This window comes from Carcharodon carcharias, chromosome 12 (genome assembly GCF_017639515.1).
Source record: "Carcharodon carcharias isolate sCarCar2 chromosome 12, sCarCar2.pri, whole genome shotgun sequence".
NCBI lineage: Eukaryota > Metazoa > Chordata > Chondrichthyes > Lamniformes > Lamnidae > Carcharodon > Carcharodon carcharias.
The window spans coordinates 110,966,529-110,988,485 of record NC_054478.1 but is presented as its reverse complement, the minus strand read 5'-3'; the positions used below and the strand labels follow the sequence as shown (position 1 = coordinate 110,988,485).

Here is a 21,957-nt window from a genome sequence, read left to right as displayed (position 1 = left end):
TGTCTAGCCCTGCTGTGACAATTTTGTACCGAATTTTGATAGGGCTCCCTGACAGAAGCAGGGAGTCTTTTCCATTATGTTAGTGGCCCTGTGGCTGGAAATGCTGCCAGTGGGCATCTTTGTAGCAAACAAAATTCTGATCCTACCAGCGATACATTCAATTGGAAAATCTAGGCTAAATTGCTGTAATCACATCTGTTTATAATAATGTCCGCTCCCATACAACAGGATTCTCTACCTCTTTGAATTGTACCTTTTTGAGAAAAACATGAATGTTTTTGATGCAGAAATGTTAAACAAACACATTTAGCAATTAACAAGTCCTAAATAAGATTCACCCCCACCCCGTCTTACCTTTAAATAAAGTAATTTGGAAATGAATGGACACATCTTTAGACTATATTAACTCGGTTTGTAAAAAAAATTTCAAAAACCTGTTCCCCATGGCATGTTTTTACAAAGATTTATATCATTAGTTTCCAAACTCTTAGCCATTGGACCATTTGCAGGCTGTAAGACCTTGCAGTTTGGTTCTTGAAGCTCTGATTCTACAAGTGCACTGCCCCTTTAAAACTTCTGTATCTACTTTCCTGATTTGCTCTCTTTTGAATTTTGTGGGCCTGGAGATTTAGAAAGGGCTATTGTTGCCTCACTGTTAGATAAGTATAAATCAGAATATCCAGATCTGTTGGTCTCAGCAGTTTGCAATTGTGCCAATTAATAGAATAATGGGCTAAATCTTTTCAAGTTAAATTCTGTGTTGCTTTCTGCTGACAAGCAGATGTTCAATAGGCACAGAGGAAATCACAGAATTGGGAAAGCAATTCCTGCACTGATTTCCTACCAAGTGACATTCTGCTGCATACAAGTTGAAGTGCTTCCACCCATGTTGTACCTTTTTGTCTTAAGGATAGATTATCTGCAAAAATACTTAAATGAATAACCAGCTGAATTGTGTGGTTTTTAATTGACACACGGATTTTTTTTTTACCTTGAGTACCAACCTGAGTGTGAAAGTTCAGGATTAAAGCATCTAAATAACCTGTTTAACATCAGCTAATGTGATGCTCACACATATATCAGTTAGGTGATTGATATATTGATCATCACTTTCCTGCTGAATGTCATGATATGGCTACCTTTGTGCCGCATGTCCACGATACCTTTTTTTTTAAGTGTTGCTGCCAGGTGTCCAATCTGAATCCCTTCCTGGTTGTCAGTAATTGCCTATATTTGTGGAAGTGGGTTGGCATGATGGCAAAGCTTTCAACTGTACATTGTAGTTTGAACTTATGGCTTACAATGGTATGGATATTTCATGAAGTGATATTAAAGTCTATAATGTTATTGGAAATTATTTTTTAAAATAGTGTTCTAGTGGGGTCTGTGTCTATGTGTATATCTTAATTGGATTAAAGTCAGCTAGTCTAGGTTCTTTGTTTAGTAGGTTTGAGCTGTTAATTAGGTAAACGTAAGGAGGGTAGAAGGTAAAGTGTAAATTTTCATTTGTTAAAAGAAACCATTCAAGACTGCAGGTGAAATCTTACATCTACTAGAAGACGCTAGCAATGTGTTTTTTTTTCAGTTTACTAATAAAATTGGTGGGATGAAAGGATGTTATTGTTAGAAGAGGTAAAATTAAAAGTCTAGTGATACCACGGAAAATTTACATTCAAAGAGAAATTTATGTATAAAGGAGAAAGAAGATTGTGTATAAGGTAGAGGCATTTTCAGATCCAACAGCCTATAAGCCTCAAGCTGCTGCCTGCAGGGACCCAGAGCTGAAAGAAACTCACTTTGAACGCAACTATCCAGTGTGTTCTTTGCCAGGTATCTGTTTAGATCTGAGGTTCACTGTTGCCTTAATAGAGGTGTAACTGAGTGTCAGGTTAATTTTGTAGTTATTATAGTAGTAATTTTGTAGACCTAGGTATAGGTTTACAACCTTTCCTGTATTAAACGATGTTTAATTTAGTTTTATAAAACCTCTTGAGACTCGCTGGAGTTATTACTACTGAATTCAAAGCCTGCATCTCGAAACATACAAATTGCAAAAAAATGAGTTATGATAGTTGTTTCAAGTTTCCCTCTGGGATTTGAACAACTCAGCTTTTACCATCGGCTGTGTCATAATAATATGTAATGAAAGAGGTGTAAGATTTAATGAAGGCCTGGCACGTGAGCTGTACATGTTGAACAGTTTATGGTAAGGTATTGTGGAGGAAATACCTGGCACTTAGTATTTTTGGGCTGTCTTACCCTGGCCAAATTCCTCAATGTGTATTGCTGAAAAAAGACATTGTATTGAAGCTTTTCATCTTGCACCCATCAGGACAATCACAATAATACCAATATCAGAAGAAGCAACAACTTTATACTGTATGAAAAGAGAGTGATTGGTTGTCAAGTGGACTCTGGTAGATATATTGCCATGGAGAATGCACAAGTTTCAGTGCCAGTGTGATGCTAGGTATGTAGGCCATATGTCCCAAAGACTGGCGGATTTGATACATGCTGTATCAAACAGCATGCCCCTTCCACTGTGCTCAATGGGCAAGGTACAGACTGTACTCATCCACCACTTGCTTGCAAAACTCAAAACACAGTGTCCAACATTAGATGTGATTCTGCGATTGGACAACATTTGCTAATTCATCCTAAGTGTGCTAACATTACGATGACAACCAATTTAAGATTGTCAGTCAGGCTCACAGTGTATTGGAAGCTACATTATATTAATACACAGGGCCCTGTTTTTTGCAGACAGAAAGAACATGTACACACATTGCGCCTGTTTCAGCTAAACAATAAGTGATAGCCATTTTCTGGTTCATTCCCTAGGGCCGTGCCTTGACTAATCGGAGTCAAGCTGCTTGGTTTAATATTCAAACAATGATTGGCAGTTAACTGTCAGCTGGCATTAACTGGTGCATTTTCCATGGCAATGCCTTTATTAATCAGAATCCACTTGCCAACCAATCAGTACTCTCTTCTCATATAGAACAATGTTATTGCTTCCCCTGACATTGGTATTCTTGAGATTGTCCTGTGACAATGGAAGGTTGCGAAATCAGTCATTCAGCACAAACTCAATAATGATAGCCCTCAGTTTTATGTCCATAGAGTGAAATAACAAACAATGATTTTTAACACCCCACACAGTTTTTTCAAAGATTTAAAGGACAGAACTTTTAAATGCCTTGACAGTTGCTTTTGACAGTTCTCTTGACAGTTCCAATGAGTTTGTGCACGTTCATGCCCACTTTTAACAATCCTAAATGGCACCTTACTCTCCCAAGGATGTCCTGGGACCATATCTCTATAGATACCCTACCTCTCCAAAATACTGTACAAAGTTCAGATTTGCTTTACCAGGTCTAATCTGCACATGTTGTTCTTTCCACTCTTGGCTAATGAACATTGGACATGACTGGAGGCAGCTGCTGTTTACAGTGGGCAGCTACCCCTGCAAAATGTGTATGCACAAATTCCAACCCGGGCCCCTCCCTGCTCCTGTGAAAATGGTAGATGCCATTGGGTGTTCATGGGTGGGAACTTCAGTATTTCAGCCTCTGCTATTTTCACAATGGAGAGGCTCAACATTAACACCATCATCTAGAGGAGGTGCTGCTTGTAGCTTTGTAAATTGCAACATTACTATTATTAATACTATGTATACATTCACAAACTTCTGTGAGAAGAAATGGTATCCTTTTTATGGAAATCCGGTATGTTGTCCATCAGAGTTTCCAGAATAAAGGGTGCTAAGACGTTCAAAAATATCTTCTGAGTTTTATTGCTATCTTGCTACTGTCAATTTGAGGCCTGTAAATTTGTTTGATTGTTTGACAAACTGCTAAATTTAATCTTCAAATGCCTAAAAATGCATCTTTTATGGTAATGTTCAGTGTTTATGTGAACTGTTTAATATGTTTGTATTTTTCTTGGTTCAACATTCTCGGCTTAATTGTTTGACCTTTCAAACCCAAAATTGATTTCCCCTAATTTGGTTTGAAGGCCTCAACTTGATCTATATTTAAATGTTTGGGTTTCTAAAAGAAGAGATGACTTCACACTAGCATGCACCATTTATAAATTAAAGACAATGAAAGAGGCTGCAGTCTTGATTGTGAAAAATCAAACCCTGTGATCTCAAGAGTTAGCCTGTTTTTACCAATTTATCGTGGTAGTTTATGTTGACCAGTATGTTGAATGAAAGTTAACTTAACTGTGCTCTTTTGTTACATGGCTTTATAACAAAAAATTGCCCAATGTACCTGACTACTCCATTTATCAGATAGTTATAATCTTTCTATTAGCACAAGAATAGCTTGTGTTTCAATTTGGTAACATAAACTTAATTGCCATAGCTTGTTTTTCTTGCTTCATATCTTGTTCTTTCAAACATAAATTTAAGTAATAATGTTAAACCGAAGCTACAACATGTTGTAATTAAGTGAAATTGTTTTTAATTATTATTTGTTATAGAACCAAAAACTATAGATGCTGGCATCTCCTTCCAGACAGAAGTAGCTTGTGCCCCTATTACAGGTACATCATGCATTCTTCTTTGAACCTTTCTGTTCCGTGAACCTTTTTTGGAGGTTGGCTGGAATTTTCTAACTATATAGTGGGTTTGTTCTTGATACAGCACAGACGTGTAAATAGAGCTAAATAACTCCCATTTTGCAAGCTTACTACTGTGAAGTGTTGTATAATGTATTGTTATCTGTGATTATGGTTGCCAATCTCACTTAAGTGATTCCTATGTAGTATAATCTTTATTAGATAAGTGAACAATGTGTCTTTATTGCTTCATGGATCTGATACTCTTTCAAATAGATACTCACTGTCATAAACTCAATACGGCTCTGTAACTGTACCACATTTCTCCATTGGATAAGTAGGATCTCAGAACAGGTGTCTAGCCTTGCTCTGCTTACAACATGGTGATAACAGAATGCAGTAAGTCTCATGATATGAAAAGCATTGTATGCTAAACTTGTTAAATTAATTAATTTTATGGTGACATTTTAACATCAATAGGACAGTCAAAATCATAACTCAGTACATAATGAGTTGCACTAGGGTTCTCGCCTTTCAAGTCAGAAGCTTGTGGGTTCAAATCTCATTCGTGATTGAGCTCGAAAATGAAAGCTGATACTCCTGTTTAGTACTGAGTGAGTGCTGCACTGTCAGTGGATGCTGTCTATCAGGTGAAACATTAAAGCAAGGTACATACTGTCTGCCATCTCGGGTGGGTGTAAAAGATCCCATGGCACTATTTTGAAGTAGAGCGGGAGTGTCATTGGTGTCTCGACTAATATTTATCACTAAATCAACATCAGAAGAGTCTGGTTATCTGGTCACTGTCACAGTGCTGTTTGTGGGAGATTGTTGTGTGCAAGTTGGCTGCTGTGCTTCCTATATTACAATAGTAACTACACTTCAAAAGTACTTCATTGGTTGTAAAGCACTTTGGGATATCCAGTGATCATGAAGGGTGCTATATAAATGCAATTTTTTTTTCTTAAAAGCAGACACCTATTAAAAGATATGAGGAAGTGGGCACATCCGAATTATGAGCAGGAGTTAGCCACTTGGCCCCTTGAGCCTGTTCAGCCATTCAATAAGATCATGGCTGATCTGGTTGTAACTTCAACTCCACGTGTCTGCCAACCTCCAATAACCTTTCATCCCCTTGCTTATCAAGATTCTATCTAGCTCTGCCTTAAAAATATTCAAAGACTTTGCTTCCACCTTTTGAGGAAGAGAGTTCCAAAGACTCGTGACCCTCTGAGAAAAAATGTCTGCTTATCAGTCTTAAAAGGGCATCCCCTTATTTTTAGACAGTGATTCCTAGTTCTAGATCCTCCCACAAGAGGAAACACCCTCTCCACCTCTCCACATGCACTCTGTCAAGACCCCTCAGGATCTTTCAATCAAGTCACCTTTTATTCTTCTTAGCTCTCTGTTGAAGGGTCACGAGGACTCGAAACGTCAACTCTTTTCTTCTCCGCTGATGCTGCCAGACCTGCTGAGTTTTTCCAGGTAATTCTGTTTTTGTTCCAGCGGATACAAGCCTAACCTGTCCAACCTTTCTTCATAAGTCAACCCACCCATTACAGATATGAGTCTATTAAACCTTCTCTGAACTGCTTCCAATGTATTTACATCCTTGCTTAAATAAGGAAACAAAACTGTGCACAGTACTCCAGATGTGGTCTCACCAATTCCAATATAAAAGAAGCATAACCTCCCTACTTTTGTTTTCAATTCCCCTTGCAATAAACAATAACATTCTATTAGCTTTCCTAATTACTTGCTGTACCTGCATACCAACCTTTTGTGATTCATGCACTAGGATTCCCAGACAATCTGCTTGATTACCTTGAATTTATCTAAGTGCCCTGTTATAATGTCTTTAATAATAGCTTCTAACATTTTCCCTATGTCATTGAGGTGATTGAGGGCTATTTTTGCAATGGCTAAATCAGCTGCAGAATCTTTTCCACTCAAGTACTTTGCTACACTCCTATCTAATGCAGCCGTAGTTTAGGAAAAATTGTCAAATGGACCCACTGCACAGCATGTTACAAGCTTTGGGAGACAGAATTGTCAATCACTGTATACCTATTTTTATAAACTAACTTTAGACAATGTAGTGCAGTGTTTTTTTTTGCCCCTCTGCAGCCCCCAGTCTCTCAACATCCTTCCCTAACTAGGAAGGTAAAACCAGCTGGGCTGCATACTTAACCATGAATACCCTCAAAGCTGTTTTGTAATGACTTGGCTATAGGCACAATTCAAGGAGGGCTTGCTTTGTATTGTGACTCTCTTGGCAAACACCGAGATGAAATGTCTGCCTTCTGTGCGATACTCCATCTTGCACATAAAAAAAAATAATTGGGTAATTTGGAAACTTGAACTTCTGTTTAGGAAGAAGTGTTTCATTACTTTCGATATTGGGCCACTATATGATTTGCACTGTTATCAAAATTGCATTGATGAATTGTTTTCTGTGTGAAATATTTATGCGTTTAGCATTGGAACTTCAAATGAAGTGCTCAGTGCAGAAGCAGGAATTTAATTGAGGTACAGTACTCAAATCAATTTGGTTATCAATACAGATGCTTAGAATTATGAAAACTTTTCTAGGGTAGCTCTACATACAATTTCATTTTGACGCACTTGAAAGTGCTTTTAATTTACCTTTTCAGAAATAATTTTTGATTTTCTACTAAGATAAAGATTCAATGTTTGGCACCGCCACTTGTGGCTCAGTTGCTAAATGTTTTGGGTTAAAGTCAAAAGACCCAAGTCCAATTCTTACTCAAAGGTAGGGATGCATCAATTGGGCTTTGTGACTGTGAGCTGGGCAGATTTTCACTCCTGCTCATTCTCCAATAACACCTACCAGAAGGAGCATGGGAGTGTGATTAAGAACAGAAAATGCAGGAAACACTCAGCAGGTCAGGTAGCATCCATGGAGAGAGAAATTGAGTTAGCATTTTGGGTCCCTGAACTTTCATAAGAATTGGAAAATGTTAGAGATGTAACTTGTTTTAAGCATGTACAAAGCCAGGGAAGGAAAGAACAAAAGGAAACATCTGTGATAGGGTAGAAAACAAGAGATTAAATGATTAAAGAATTGATAGTGAATGGCAGGAGATAGTAATGGGACAAGAAAAGAAACAAAAGCTGGGTCTAGAGGAGGTGTAAATTATATCATCACTAACAGCTGCTTTCTGAAAATAATGGGACCAATGGTTATGATCTGTAATTATTGAATTTATTGATGAGTCTGGAAGGCTGTAAAGTAACTAATTGGAAGCTGAAGTGCTGTTCCTCTATTTAGCTTCATTAGAACAATGTAGGAGATGTAGGATGAAGACAGGCTTGAAAGTCATACAAGTAAATCTGTTTCATCTGTAAGGCTAGATTGGGGACACCAAACGGATATTGGGTAATCGCTTTGCAGAACATCCCCATTCAGTCCTCAAGTGAGACCCTAAACTCTGGTTGCATGTGACTTTAATTCTCTGCCCCACTCTCATTCTGACTTATCTGACCTTTATTTTCCCCTCCCCACTTTCCTTACCTCTGGGCTTGTTTAAAACCTGTTACATCTCTAACTTTTCCCAGTTCTGATGAAAAATCATTGACCTGAAACATTAACTTTGCTTCTCTCGCCACAGATTCTGCCTAACTTGCTGAATATTTTCAGCACTTTGTTTTTATTTCCAAATTCCAACAGCTGCAGTATTTCACTTTTGCATGTGTGAATATAGATGTCTGGTGAGGACATGAGTGGGTTGAGTTGTGATGCTACCCATGAGCTGTCAACACTCACTAGGTTCACACAGGGAAAAAGAAACAATTTGGATAAGATGCTGGAGGGTGACTGTACCTCTGTGCGAATTGGCAACTTCAGGTGAAAAGTTGTTTGAAGTGCTTTATCGGTATATAGATATTAGGAATTTCCTCCAGGTGATACTCTGTTGTAACATCAACAGAATTCCTGAAAAAGATTTTCACAGGAGCAATGGTTGGAGAGTGGAAGTCACAAGAACATGTCTGGTGATTAAGCTCTTTTGTTTCAGTCAAAGCTGCTGCAAAATAAACACCTGGGGATAGTTGAGAATTTTTTTTTCCTCATTGGCTTTATACTAACCCTTATTATCTTTGTAATAACACTGCAGGAATTAATGGCAAAAGTATTCTGAACGCCATGAACAGACATACTCCGGATGGCCGGAATTCCCAGGTTAACCTCAGCGATCAGCAGTTTCCCAGCTTAGCTCCTGTTGCTACAGCTGCTGCTGCCACAGCAACTTGCTCTCCCGGTTCCTCTCGGTCTTCCTCCCAGAAATCCACTGTCGGTGCTCGCTCTGCTCATAACTCCTCTGGCTCCTCCAAGATTTCCTCTGCCTCCATGCTTAACTCCCAATCCCCAGGTAGTGGTTATACCTCATTTTCACTCTTTCCTGTGTTTTCAGCTGCTGTTTTCAGTTGATGTTTGCAGGGGATCCGGTGTTTATTTATCTTTCAAACTAAATCCTGCTTCCTGGACTTATGAATATGCTGTGCTTAATATTAAGCTGAGTTGATTTTTAATCGGCTCCTTCTTGCATGCTGCAAAAGACTGGACTTGCTTAGCATAAATCAGAATCAATGAAACCAGCATGAATTTCCTAAGTATTTTTATAGTCATGATATATTTCCTGGGGTCTTGATAGTTGGAACTGTCACTATCCTATCAGCAGCTACAATCAAATTCTAACCCATAATTTTTGCAACTAAGGTGCCTGAGTCATCGCAATGTCCAAGAGATAATCAGATTTCTATATTTTTTCTTTATGAATTGACTTCTTAACACGTTATTTCTGTTGTTGTATGTTAATTAAATATTTTTGTTACAACAACAGCCTGCTTTTCTTTTGATTAATAGACAGCAGCCTTTGGAAGTTAGGGCAAGAACCTTGGGTAGTTCATCCATGTTAGCATGGGTCTGTGGGACTGTCAGTGTTTTCAGGGGTCCTGCACCAGAAAAAAAAACACCACTGTTGCAGTCTTTCCTAATTCACTTTGAATTGTAGCTGTTTATTTGATCATTATTCTGTTTCGTTTCATTGTGCATGATGGTATTATAATAAAATGTTCACTTTACCATTCATTACTTCATAACCGTCTAAGCATTATACAAGAGAGGACTGCAACTTTGCTAATCGCTAAACTGAGGGAAATAATAGAGAACGTAGCAAATTGAATTCAAAAAGGTAAAGAAAAATGTAATAAATAATAAAAATTGATTTGTTATTTCCAGAAACGGTGTCCTGTGTAACTCCATTTTCAATTTAACAAATGGAATTTGGTTCTGTGGAGAATTTTACATGCACCTTTGTACGCACTCTTAATTTTAAAGGTATTTTGAGTCGGGAAAGTGGAAATTATGTTGGTAATCCTATAGTAAATACAGGCAACATAGAGGGAGTAAAAACAGGATATGCTAGAAATACTTATCCAGCCTGGCAGCATCTGTGGAGAGGGAAAAACTGAATTAATGTTCCATGCAAAAGACTGTTCAAAAACAGCCTGTAAGAAGCTTATATTTCTATATTTCTGTGCTGTAAGCAATGCCTTTTAAATGTCCCAGTTTTATTTTTTGATTTACTAAAGCAAAATTTTGTTTACTAATATGTACCTCAAGCAGAGCATTGATTTTTAAGTTTGCAGAGCTGTCTTCCTTTTGATGCAGACATAAGAGTTTCATATTAGAGAGGCACGATTCACACAATAGTTATGGGTGATGAAATCTATCTTGATTCATCTGTCCAGAGAGAGATCTTAATGTCATCCAATCCTTAAATGATTCCAGGTTTTTTTTTAATCTCCACCACTCTTATCTGGAAATTTATTCCATATGCACTTCTTTCCTTTGTAGGAAGTAGAATTTCTACATCACTGTCTTACATGTACTCTGCTCTAATTTGAACCTGACTCCTCCTGTTCTGCCCCTGCAGTTTTATTTAAAGTGATATTCCAGGTAAAATTCTTCAAACCCTGAGCAATATTCTAGACCTCTAAGATTATCTCTCGGATGACTCAATTATAGCCTGAAAGGCCCAAATGTCTTCACTTTTTTCCATAACTGGTGCCTCTGACTCGAAGGGTTAGCTTTGTGGTGGTTCTTTGCACTGCCTCCAGCGCCTGAATGCCTGTGTTTTAATAACCAAAACCGGATGTCATATTAAAAGTGCTTTCTGACCAGAGCATCATGAATTTTGATAATTGATCTATATTCTACTGTACTGCTATGTAGAATCCATGTTGTTTGGTGTTTACTGGATAATGGTCCTCAAGTTTACCCCTGGCGATCGATTCCATCATTTTACATGGGAGATTGATGGATTTGTAATTATCCATATCTGTTGTGTTCTTTTTTGAGTTGGAGTACTATTTTAGCCTGTTTCCAATCTCATGGTACATCAGTAGGGTTCAAAGAACACCACATAATCATTTTCAGTCTCTCCTCTTCACTCATCTCTTCTAATATCTAGTATAAGTATCATCTGCCCCTGTGGTTTATTTGTTTTGAATAAGCTGCCTGAGATATTTGAAACAAATCCAATGATTTTAATTGGGATATTTTTGGACAGGGAATGTTGCTCATGTCTTCCTTTCTGAAAACTTTGGATTTAGGGTACAAACTATTTGGTGCTCATTGTCAATTTTAAGGCTGTTTGTGTCTTTAATGGTTTTCACCTCTTCCTGCTCTTATGCTGTTGTGGCACTGATTTTGTTTAGCTGCTTAGTTTCATGTTATTCTTCAAATCTCTCTTGCCTCTGTCATCAATTTATTCATGTATTTCTGTTCTTTTAACTCTTTGGCCTGTAAGAATGGTACAAGCCATTTGTCCTCTTTTTCACGCTTTGTTTGCTGACGCATTTAAGATCACATTAGATTAATCTGTTGCATTTTAGAGTCAATATCCAGCATGCTAAGCATTGAGGGAGATGTCGCTGAAGTTCTCAGAATAACTTTAATCACTGATTCATAGTGGGAATGGCTTCATCTGATACTTAGGGGTGATTTTCAAGAATTGAAGCATTTTCATGCCCCCTCTTTGTTTAAATGGAAATAATCAAATCTTTGCCATTACCTTTGTTTACTGAGGATTATATAATCAGATGGAACTTTTTAAGGAAATGCCATCTCCTAAAAGGCAAGAGATACATCATGTTCATACATACAGTCAGAAGAGGAAAGGAGAGAGAAGTGATGGTCAAGAAGTGAATGAGAATGAAAGACAACAAGAAGAAGGGAGAGAGAACCAGAAAATGTAGTAGAAACACAGAAATAATTGAAAAAGGATTATTTGGGAGAATGGAAGGAGGGTGCAATTGAACAGAGAAGAATGAGTGAGCAGATGAATTGCCTCATATGATCTCACATTTTTCAGTTTCTTTTAAAATTAACTCTTTGAAAATGGGTTTCATTGGCAAAGTGAGTACTTTTTACCCAATCCTAGTTGCCCTTGAGAAGCTGGTGGTAATCTGCCTTCTAGTTGAACTGTTGCAGTTTATGTGATGAAAGTGCTTCCATGATATTGTAAGGTAATGAGTTCCAGAAACTTGATCTATCTATAATTAAAGAATTACAATGCATGTCCAAGTCAGAATGGTGTGTGATTTGGCGGTAAACCTGGGGGTAATAGTCCTTTGCACCCCCCTGCCCTTGTCGGTAATGGAGCACGTGGGTTTGGGAAGTTCTGTCAAAAAATCCTTCACGAATTGCTGCAGTGTATCTTAAAGGCAAGACACGCTGCAGCCATGGTATACCAGATGGACTACATTGTTTTTTCTGATCCAATCCCTTCCTACATTCCAGACACATGCCATTAAAAGGCATGAGGTACCCTGTTAGACTGGATCTGGCAGATAGAGGAGACCTTGATTTGGTGGTTGCAGATGGCTGTATTCGGAATGAGCAATCTCCCCTTTTCTCCGTGCTTGATCAGGGCTATAGAAATCTATAAGGATGTAAATTTATACTGCTTCAGAATCAATGGACGATGCATATTAATGCCATCATCTCTGGTTAACTTGCCAGAAGGAATGTATTAGTGGTGCAGGAAGCAATTCTTTTATGCCCCGTTTCTTCGTCTCTTGGGTAACTTAGAGAACCAGCCAACTTCATTCTGGAAGGGAAGCCCAAATGATTCCACAATTTAAATTCAGGGTAGAAATCTAATGCTTAAACCACATAGGTCATTATCCCTTGTAATATAAAAAAAATTGTTTTCTTGTTACCCAGTACCTATGCATTTATTTTTCTGTTAGTATATTGTGGCATTAAATATTTTTTACAAAAACCTTTGTTTGAGATTTAATTGATAGTAGCCCGTTGTGTGTGCATAGATTTCTTAACTTGGATGCAAAAGCTTGATTGTATTATTCAAGTTTGAAACATCAACACAGGAACAAACTTGCATACTGTAAATGTTTGAACGTTGGCATGCTTTGGTAGACTTGTCCATTATTTTTGGACAGGTTTCCTAAATAAATATACAGCTATAATTTACTTTTGATTTTTTTTGCTAAAAAGAAATTCCTTGGCAAGATCAGCATAAACATTGGCAGTTCTGAAATGGTTATTAGTTATTGGCAAAAAACATTAAAATACTCAATTTATTTTTTATAAAGAAAACCAGAATGTAACAGGGATGAAATTGGCCTGGTAGCAGCGCAAAGCAGGCTTGTAGTGAATAGGCAACTGATTTTTCATTGTGCCTGATCTTCTTTCCACTAAAGTTCACAGGGTAATAGTTCAAACTCTCTTTTGATACATATTTTCTAGTCTCACTTGGTTTGAAATTAAAAATCTTGGCAATATTTTCCAAGTTACTGAAAAATAAAAACAGGCAGAGTGAAAAATGGCTGTCAAAGCATTACCATGCCATTTCGTACTGCTGAAGCTGACAAACTTCACCCCCATAAGGTTCTTATTTGAATTGTAATATTTATTGTTAATTATGGTGAAAAGGTAGGGCAATAAATCAGCCTTAATGGGTGAATTCAGATATGCAGCAATATTAATTAATTGGTTATATTTTCTTTCTGTCTTGGTTTGGGCTTGGTTGTTTTTTCTGTCTGCTAAATGGAAGCATAAGTCTTTGAGGTTAAGGAAATAACATAATTAAATGACTAGTCTGGAAATTTATAATGGTAATAAAAGACAATGTTCCTGCTTTGAGGATTTCAAACAAAACTGAACTCCACAAAAGAAAAGATCACTGCAAGAATGTCAAAAGCATGCTAATTGAAAGTTTTTTCTTAAGTTTCAAAATCTTTGAAGAAAATGTTAGAGCAATTATTTAGGCAAGTATAAAGCATGACACTTTGTAAGGCCAAAGATGTTTCTGTTGATCAACTAATTTTACAACTAATTTACTTTAATGTTTCGCAAAAAAAAACTCTTCTTAATGACAAGTAGCATTTATTACTAGGTTACTAGTCCATCTCCAGTAGCATTCCTCAGAGATTTGTAAAGATTGACTTCTTACATCTGCCTTGCTACTCACACTGTTTTGCTTTACCTCAGTCAGTGTTTCAAAACCAGCATTTGGGTAATGTCTGCTTTGCAAGACCAGGGATGCAAGAAGTGTAACTTAAGTTTCGCTGACCAGCACCTCAATCCAGATTCTAATTTTAAACCGTCTTAAATGCCATCTGAACAAGGGCATTTAAAGACGGGCAATAAATGCTGGCCTAGTCAGTGCCACCCACATCCCATAAAAAAAGGAATAAAAAAAAGTAACAGAAAACCACTGAGCAAGCAATGAAGACCCAATTGATTCTTAGAGCAGCAAGTATTGTTTTCATTTATTCTTGGGATAAAAGCAACACTGGCAAGGCGGGATATATTATCCATCTCTGGTTGCTGGAAGCCATTAAGAGTAGGTCCTTAAAGGGAATTACTGAACCATTTGGGTTTTTAACAATCTGACAACCTTTATGGTTCTCCTCTGGTACCATCCCACAATTGACCAGATTTATTGAATTCAGTTTCCATAAGACCATAAGACATAGGAGCAGAAAATAAACCATTTGGCCCATCGAGTCTGCTCTGCCATTCAATCATGGCTGATAAGTTTCTCAACCCCATTCTCCCTGTAACCTTTGATCCCCTTACCAATCAAGAACCTATCTATCTCAGTCTTAAATACACTCAATGACCTGGCCTCCACAGCCTTCTGTGGCAATGAATTCCATAGATTCACCACTCTCTGGCTAAAGAAGTTTCTCCTCATCCCTGTTCTAAAAGGTCTTCCCTTTATTCTGAGGCTGTACCCTCAGGTCCTAGTCTCTCCTACTAATGGAAACATCTTCCCCATGTCCACTCTATCCAGGCCTTTCAGTATCCTGTAAGTTTCAATCAGATCCCCCCTCATCCTTCTAAACACCAACGGGTATAGACCCAGAGTTCTCAAACGTTCCTCATATGTTAAGCCTTTCATTCCTGGGATCGTTCTTGTGAACCTCCTCTGGACCCTCTCCAGGGCCAGCACATCCTTCCTGAGATACGGGGCCCAAAATTGCTCACAATATTCTAAATGTGGTCTGACCAGAGCCTTATAAAGCCTCAGCAGCACATCCCTGCTTTTATATTGTAGTCCCCTCGAAATAAATGCCAACATTGCATTTGCCTTCCTAAATACTGACTCAACCTGCAAGTTAACCTTAAGAGAATCCTGGACTAGGACTCCCAAGTCCCTTTGCACTCCAGATTTCTGAATTCTCTCCCCATTTAGAAAATAGTCTATGCCTTTATTCTTCCTATCAAAGTGCATGACCTCATACTTCCCCGCTTTGTATTCCATCTGCCACTTCTTTGCCCATTCTCCTAACCTGTCTAAATCCTTCTGCAGCCTCCCCGCTTCCTCAATACTACCTGTCTCTCCACTTATCTTTGTATCATCTGCAAACCTAGACAGAATTCCCTCAGTTCCTTCATCTAGATCATTAATGGAAAAAGTGAAAAGTTGTGGCCCCAACACTGACCCCTACGGAACTCCTCTAGTCACCGGCCACCATCCTGAGAAGGACCCCTTATCCCCACTCTCTGCCTCCTGCCAGACAGCCAATCTTCTATCCATGCTAGTACCTTGCCTCTAACACCATGGGCTCTTATCTTACTGAGCAGCTTCCTGTGCGGCAGCTTGTCAAAGGCCTTCTGGAAGTCCAAGTAGATGCACCTCAAAGAATTCTAACAGATGTGTCAGGCATGACCTCCCCTTGATGAAACCATGCTGACTTCGCCCTATTTTACCATGCACTTCCAAGTATTCTGAAATCTCATCCTTAATAATGGACTCTAAAATCTTACCAACGACCGAGGTCAGGCTAATCGGCCTGTAATTTCCCATCTTTTGTCTCACTCGCTTCTTAAACAGGGGGGTTACATTAGCAATTTTCCAGTCCTCTGGGATCCTCCCTGACTCCAGTGATTCCTGAAAGATCACCACTAACACTTCCACTATCTCTTCAGTTATCTCCTTCAGAACTCTGGGGTGTAATCCATCTGGTCCAGGTGATTTATCCACCTTCAGACCTTTGAGTTTTCCTAGCACCTTCTCCTTGGTAATGGCCGCCATACTCACCTCTGCCCCCCGACTCTCTTGAATTTTGGGGATGTTACTCTTGTCTTCCTCCGTGAAGACTGACGCAAAGTACCTATTCAGTTCCTCCGCCATTTCTTTGTTCCCCATTACTACCTCTCCAGCATAATTTTCCAGTGGCCCAATGTCCACTTTTGCCTCTCTCTTACCCTTTATATATCTAAAAAAAACTCTTGCAATCTTCTTTTATATTACTCGCTAGTTTGCCCTCATATTTAATCTTCTCCCTCCTTATTTTTTTTTTTAGTTGTCCTCTGTTGGTCTTTGTAGGCTTCCAAATCCTATGGCTTTCCACTGCTATTCACTGCATTGTATGCTTTCTCTTTAGCTTTTATGCTGTCCCTGACTTCCCATGTCAGCCATGGTTGACTCGTCCTCCCTTTAGTATGCTTCTTCCTAGGGATGAATTTTTGCTGTGTCTCCCAAATTACTCCCAGAAACTCCAGCCATTGCTGTTCCACTGTCTTTCCTGCTTATATTATCTGACTGTGGTAATTATGATTTTATTTAGTGTATAATACACCTTTAAGAATAATACTTGTTAAGGAAGATCACATGATCTTTAGTACCCCATAGGAGAGTAGCGTGGGCTACCTCTGTAGTTAGTAGTGTAGAGATAGAGTTTGAAGTGAAAGCATTTGTGTAATTGCTGCTGAGTACCTTTGTAAATAAACTATGAGTTTCTACCTAAGAAGTGTCAGCTGATCAACTCTATCAATAATACCAACCTTGGCCACATCTCACAACAAACTGGTGATGAGGATCCACAGGATCCAACACTTAATCTTTTGTTTAAACCATGATTTGTATCTACCTAAAAAACTGTCCATCTTTTTTGCGCTTTCTCCAGTAATTTTCCTTTATGTGAAGCCCCTTACTGTCAATTTTCCAGGAAAAGATGTTTGTATTTGCTGGAACATTGTGCTTCACCTTATCTTAACTCAAGGCCTAGTCTTCATAAACTAAAGCATTAGTGTCTCAGGCTGATCTGTGTTATCACTGTTGTTACCAGTGCGTATGGCCCATTTGTTTTGAGTTTCTCAACAAGTTTAATTTTAAAAGACTAACAAACTAGCATCGCTTCATCGGCATGCTGGTTGAATATCAAACTTTAAATTAAGTCAAAAGGTCTTTTTTGTCCTGTACCGGTATGTATGGCCCATTTTGGAAACTTTCGGATGAGACAATAAAGCTTGCCTGGAAGGTAAAGACTTACAAATGTGCAATCTCATTCCTTGGAGTTGTTATACATTTTAAAAGATCAAACTCTGATCTATTCTGTCAGATGGACAAAAAAGATTCCATGGAGCTATTTGGAAGAAGAGTCAAGGGAGCTATCCCAGGTGTCTTGTCAAATTTTTAGTTCTCATTCTAAATGACTAAAACAGGTTATCTGGTCATTATCACATGGCTCTTTGTGGGAGTTTCCTGTACACAAACTAGCTGCTGCATTTCCTACATTACAACAGTGGCTAAACTTGAAAAGTACTTGACTGGCTGTTAAGTGTTTTGGAATGTCATGTGGCGTGAAAGAAGCTGCAGAAATGCAACTCATTCTTTTTCTGTTCACAATTTGGCTGGGATTTTCCAGCCCTGTTGTTGTGGGACCTGCTGCGGGTGATGCAGCAGCTCAGCCAAAAGTCCATTGACTTTCGGTGGGACCAGATGATCGCAGCAGCAGGCGGGGCCAGAAAATCCCACCCTTAGATTCTTTTACTGATTATTCTCTCCACTGATATACAACATACTCATTGTACAGTGTGTCTAAAAGCCACAGAACGTCGGCTTCTTTGCTTTGCTATCTAAATATGTGCATCAAGAATTTTCTTTTTTAAAGTGCGTTAAAGGTCTATTTATTACATAACAATCAAACTTTTTAATTTCAAGGAAGTGAAATAGTTAAAACCTGTTTTTTTTTTAAATCTATTGGCTGGATTTTACTGAAGAAATAACAATGTGAATGATGCACGCTGTTTTTAATGCACAAATGACTCAGCAATTTGTGGTGTGAAAGAGATGCCTTGTGAATTGTGGATCATCAAAAGTTGCTGTTTTATTTACGCTGCTCCAGCGTTAGCTTTATGAAAACAACATTTCGTGCTTAACCTCCCTGTGATTTTCATGAAATTGCTGCATCTGCACATTACTTTACCATTAAACTTGCCACAGCCTGGCTGTATTTACAGAATAACTACCCTTTTAGTGACGGGATAATTGTTAATGACTGCCTATAAACTTTGCCTAGAAGGTAAAGACTTACAAACGTGAAGTCTCATTCCTTCAGTTTGTGAATTGTTACAGATTTTAATAAAGCAATTTTCTTCATTTCTATTCTGTCTCTTGACCCAATCATTCTTTCCCTCTCTTTATTTATTTCGGAATCTGATTTGATATGGAATTCACCCACTCTAATTTACCCTTCTTCGTAGTCCTTCCTCTGTTATCTCTCGATCCTTAAATCTCATTGGTTACAGCTACACTGCTTGTTCACCAAGTCCCCAGATTCTTGTTGCCCTCGCTGCACTGTTATCAACATACACCTCCAGCAACTTTTTGAGCAGAAATTTTGAAAACCTAAACACGTGAATACGTCTTACTAACAGGGGGCACTTGTAAGGTGCCCTAATGCTGTCCTGTTATCTTTTGAGCTTCTTCGTGTTTTGTCTTATAGCTGAAATTTGTTGCTAAATAATCGGACTTCCATGCTTTTTGAGCAAAAATTTCTCCCAATTAAATATTGGAAAGGCTGAAGACATTCGGTTACCGCTCTAAGCTCTCTAGCAACCAAATCTATTCTTCCCTCGGCAACAGTCTGAGATTGCCTGTTCATAACTATGCGTCATGGTTCCGCCAGGATCACTCAGCTCCTGACTTCATTACAGCCTTCGTTTGAACATGTGTGAAAGAGCTGAACACCAGGATGAGGTGAGAGTGACTGCCCTTGACATCAACGAACACTTCCAAAATCTGAGTCGATGGGAATCAGGGGGAAAGCTCTCCACTGGTTGGAGTCATACCTAGCACAAAGGAAGATGGTTGTGGTTGTTGGAGGTCAATCATCTCAATTCCAGGACATCACTGCAGGAGTTCTTCAGGGTAGTGCCCTCGGCCCAACCATCTTCAGCTGTTTCATCAATGACCTTCCTTCCATCATAAGGTCAGAAGTGGAGATGTTCACTGATGATTGCACGATGTTCAGCACCACATGTCACTCCTCAGATATTGAAACACTCCATGTCCAAATGCAGCAAGACCTGGACAATATCCAGGCTTGGGCTGACAAGTGGCAAGTAACATTCGCACCACACAAGTGCCAGGCAATGACCATCTCCAACAATAGAGAATCTAACTATCACCCCTTGACATTAATGGCATCACCATCGCCGAATCCCCCCACTATCAACATCCTTGGGGTTACCATTGACCAAAAACTGAACTGGGATAGCCATATAAATACTGTGGCCACAAGAGCAGGTCAGAGGCTAGGAATCCTGCAGTGAGTAACTCACTCCTGACTCCCCAGTGTCTGTCCACCATCTACAAGGCACAAGTCAGGGATATGAAGGAATGCTCACCACCTGCCTGGATGAGTGCAACTCCCACAACACACAGGAAGCTTGACACCATCCAGGACAAAGCAGTCTGCTTTATTGGCACCCATTCCACAAACATTCGCTATCACAACCATGGCAGCAGTGTGTACCATTTACAAGATGCACTGCAGGAACTCACCGAGGCTTCTTCGACAGCACCTTCCAAACTCATGACTGCTACTATCTAGAAGGACAAGGGCAGCAGATACATGGGAACACCACCACCTGGCAGTTCCCCTCCAAACCACACACCATCCTGACTTAGAAATATATCACCGTTCCTTCACTGTCGCTGGGTCAAAATCCTGGAGCTCCCTCCCTATCAGCATTGTGGGTGTACCTACACAACATGGACTGCAGCAGTTCAAGAAGGCAGCTCACCACCACCACCACCTCAAGGACAATTAGGGATGAACAACAAATGTTGGCCTCGCCAGCGACGCCCACATCCCATGAATGAATAAAAAAAACTTGTCATTTTTGACCCTGACTTGAGCTTCTGTCCTCATATCTGCACCATCACTATGTCTGCCTACTTCCACCTCTATAACATCATCTGACTTCACTTTGTTTCAGCTTATCCACTAATGAAACCCTCATTCATCCCTTTGTTACCTCTAGACCTGACAATTCCAAAGCACTCCCGGAAGACATTGCATATTCTACCTTCCATTAGCATGAGATCATCCAAACTCTGCTGGCCAGGTGTTAACTCACCCCCAAGACCCTTTCACCTATCACCTCTGTGATCTACATTGGTTCCTGGTCAAGCAACATCTTCATTTAAAAATTTTTATCTCTCCATGGCCTTGCCCTTTCCTATCTGAATTTCCTGCAGCCCCACAATCCTCTGAGATACTTGTGCTGCTCTCAAACTGGCCTCTTCATCTTTGATTTTAATTACTCCACCATTGGTGGCTGCGCCTTCAGCTGCCTGGGCCCTAAGCTTTGGCACTTAGTAGGGAATTTGGTACAAGTGGGATCTCTCTGTTAAGTATTTCTTAAGCTCTAACTACAATCTGACTAAAACTTTAAAAATGCAAAAGGAACTGCAAGCTAGTTAAGAATACCTAGTTAACAGAAACTGCCTGCCAGCAACAGTTAACTGTTGATCAGTGGAAAGCCTGGATAAGTGTTCATGACTCTAGCAGGAAGCTGACTTAGTTGTAATTTGGGTGTGAGTCAAATACTGTCTATATAAGTAAATGGTGTTTGATATTGTATACAGTGAGCTAGTTTTGTGAACAGTATTAAATTGGGAATTTGGCACAAATGGGAATTCAGTGCAGAGGAGGAAGGTGGTGTTGCTTTTTATTCTTTTTACGACCAATAGCTAATTGTTTTCTCTTTGCTTCCAATCTAGGCAACTGTAGCTTTCTATTGCTTTAGCTAACTAGTTACTAATTTAATAAAGTAATCAAATAACTAAGGTTAGACAGGCATGGCAGGGCAGGCATTGTGCTGCAGTTGCAACATCTGGGAGTTTCTGGAATGCATTCCAATCTTGGACAACCATATCTGCATTAAGTGTCTACAGCTTTGCAACTTTGGCTCAGGCTTGCTGAGTTGCAGTCTGAATTGCGGACATTAGACATAGGGCTTGCAGAGCATCAGGGACGGGGAGAGTCAGCTAGACACTTTGTTCTGGGAGGCAGTCACACCCCTTAGGTTAAGTAGAACTTTACAGTTGGTCAGTGATCAGGGACATGAGAGTGTGACTGCGAGTCAGGCAGGTATGGGGGATCCAGTATATAGTGACAATGTGGGCCTCAACCCTTGACTTTCACCAACAGGTATGAGAACCTGAATGGGTGAGAACACGCGACTGCAAGATGAATGAGCAAACTGACCATAATACCATGGTGCAGGATGCCCCTTGGGTACGGAATGTGGAATGAAAAGGAGTATGATACTGATAGAAGACAGTATTGTCAGTGGGCTAAATACTGTTCTCTGCAGCCATGACCAGGAGTTCCAAAGCTTCATATATTAGCATGGATAGAGAATTGGCTAACTCACAGGAAACAGAGCCAGGATAAATGGGTCATTTTCAGGTTGGCAAACTGTAAATAGTGGAGTGCCGCAGGGATCAGTGCTGGGGTCTCAACTATGTACAATCCATATTAATGGCTTGGAAGAAGAGACCAACTGCACCCCAATTTGCTGATGGTACAAAGATAGGT

The 21,957-nt window shown here is 39.3% G+C and overlaps 1 protein-coding gene across 9 annotated transcripts in view; it reads left to right on the top strand.

Annotated features, from left to right (window-relative positions):
• LOC121284866 (diacylglycerol kinase beta) overlaps positions 1–21,957 on the top strand; it is a 695,944-nt gene that overhangs the window by 225,278 nt on the left and 448,709 nt on the right. For 8 of the 9 annotated variants that reach the window (XM_041200699.1, XM_041200700.1, XM_041200703.1 and 5 more), the window contains one exon: positions 4,489–4,551. The exons of the other annotated variant lie outside the window; for it this stretch is intronic. In XM_041200699.1, the coding sequence (XP_041056633.1) occupies positions 4,489–4,551 (63 nt within the window). The remainder of the gene's footprint in view (positions 1–4,488; positions 4,552–21,957) is intronic. 9 annotated transcript variants of the gene reach the window in all.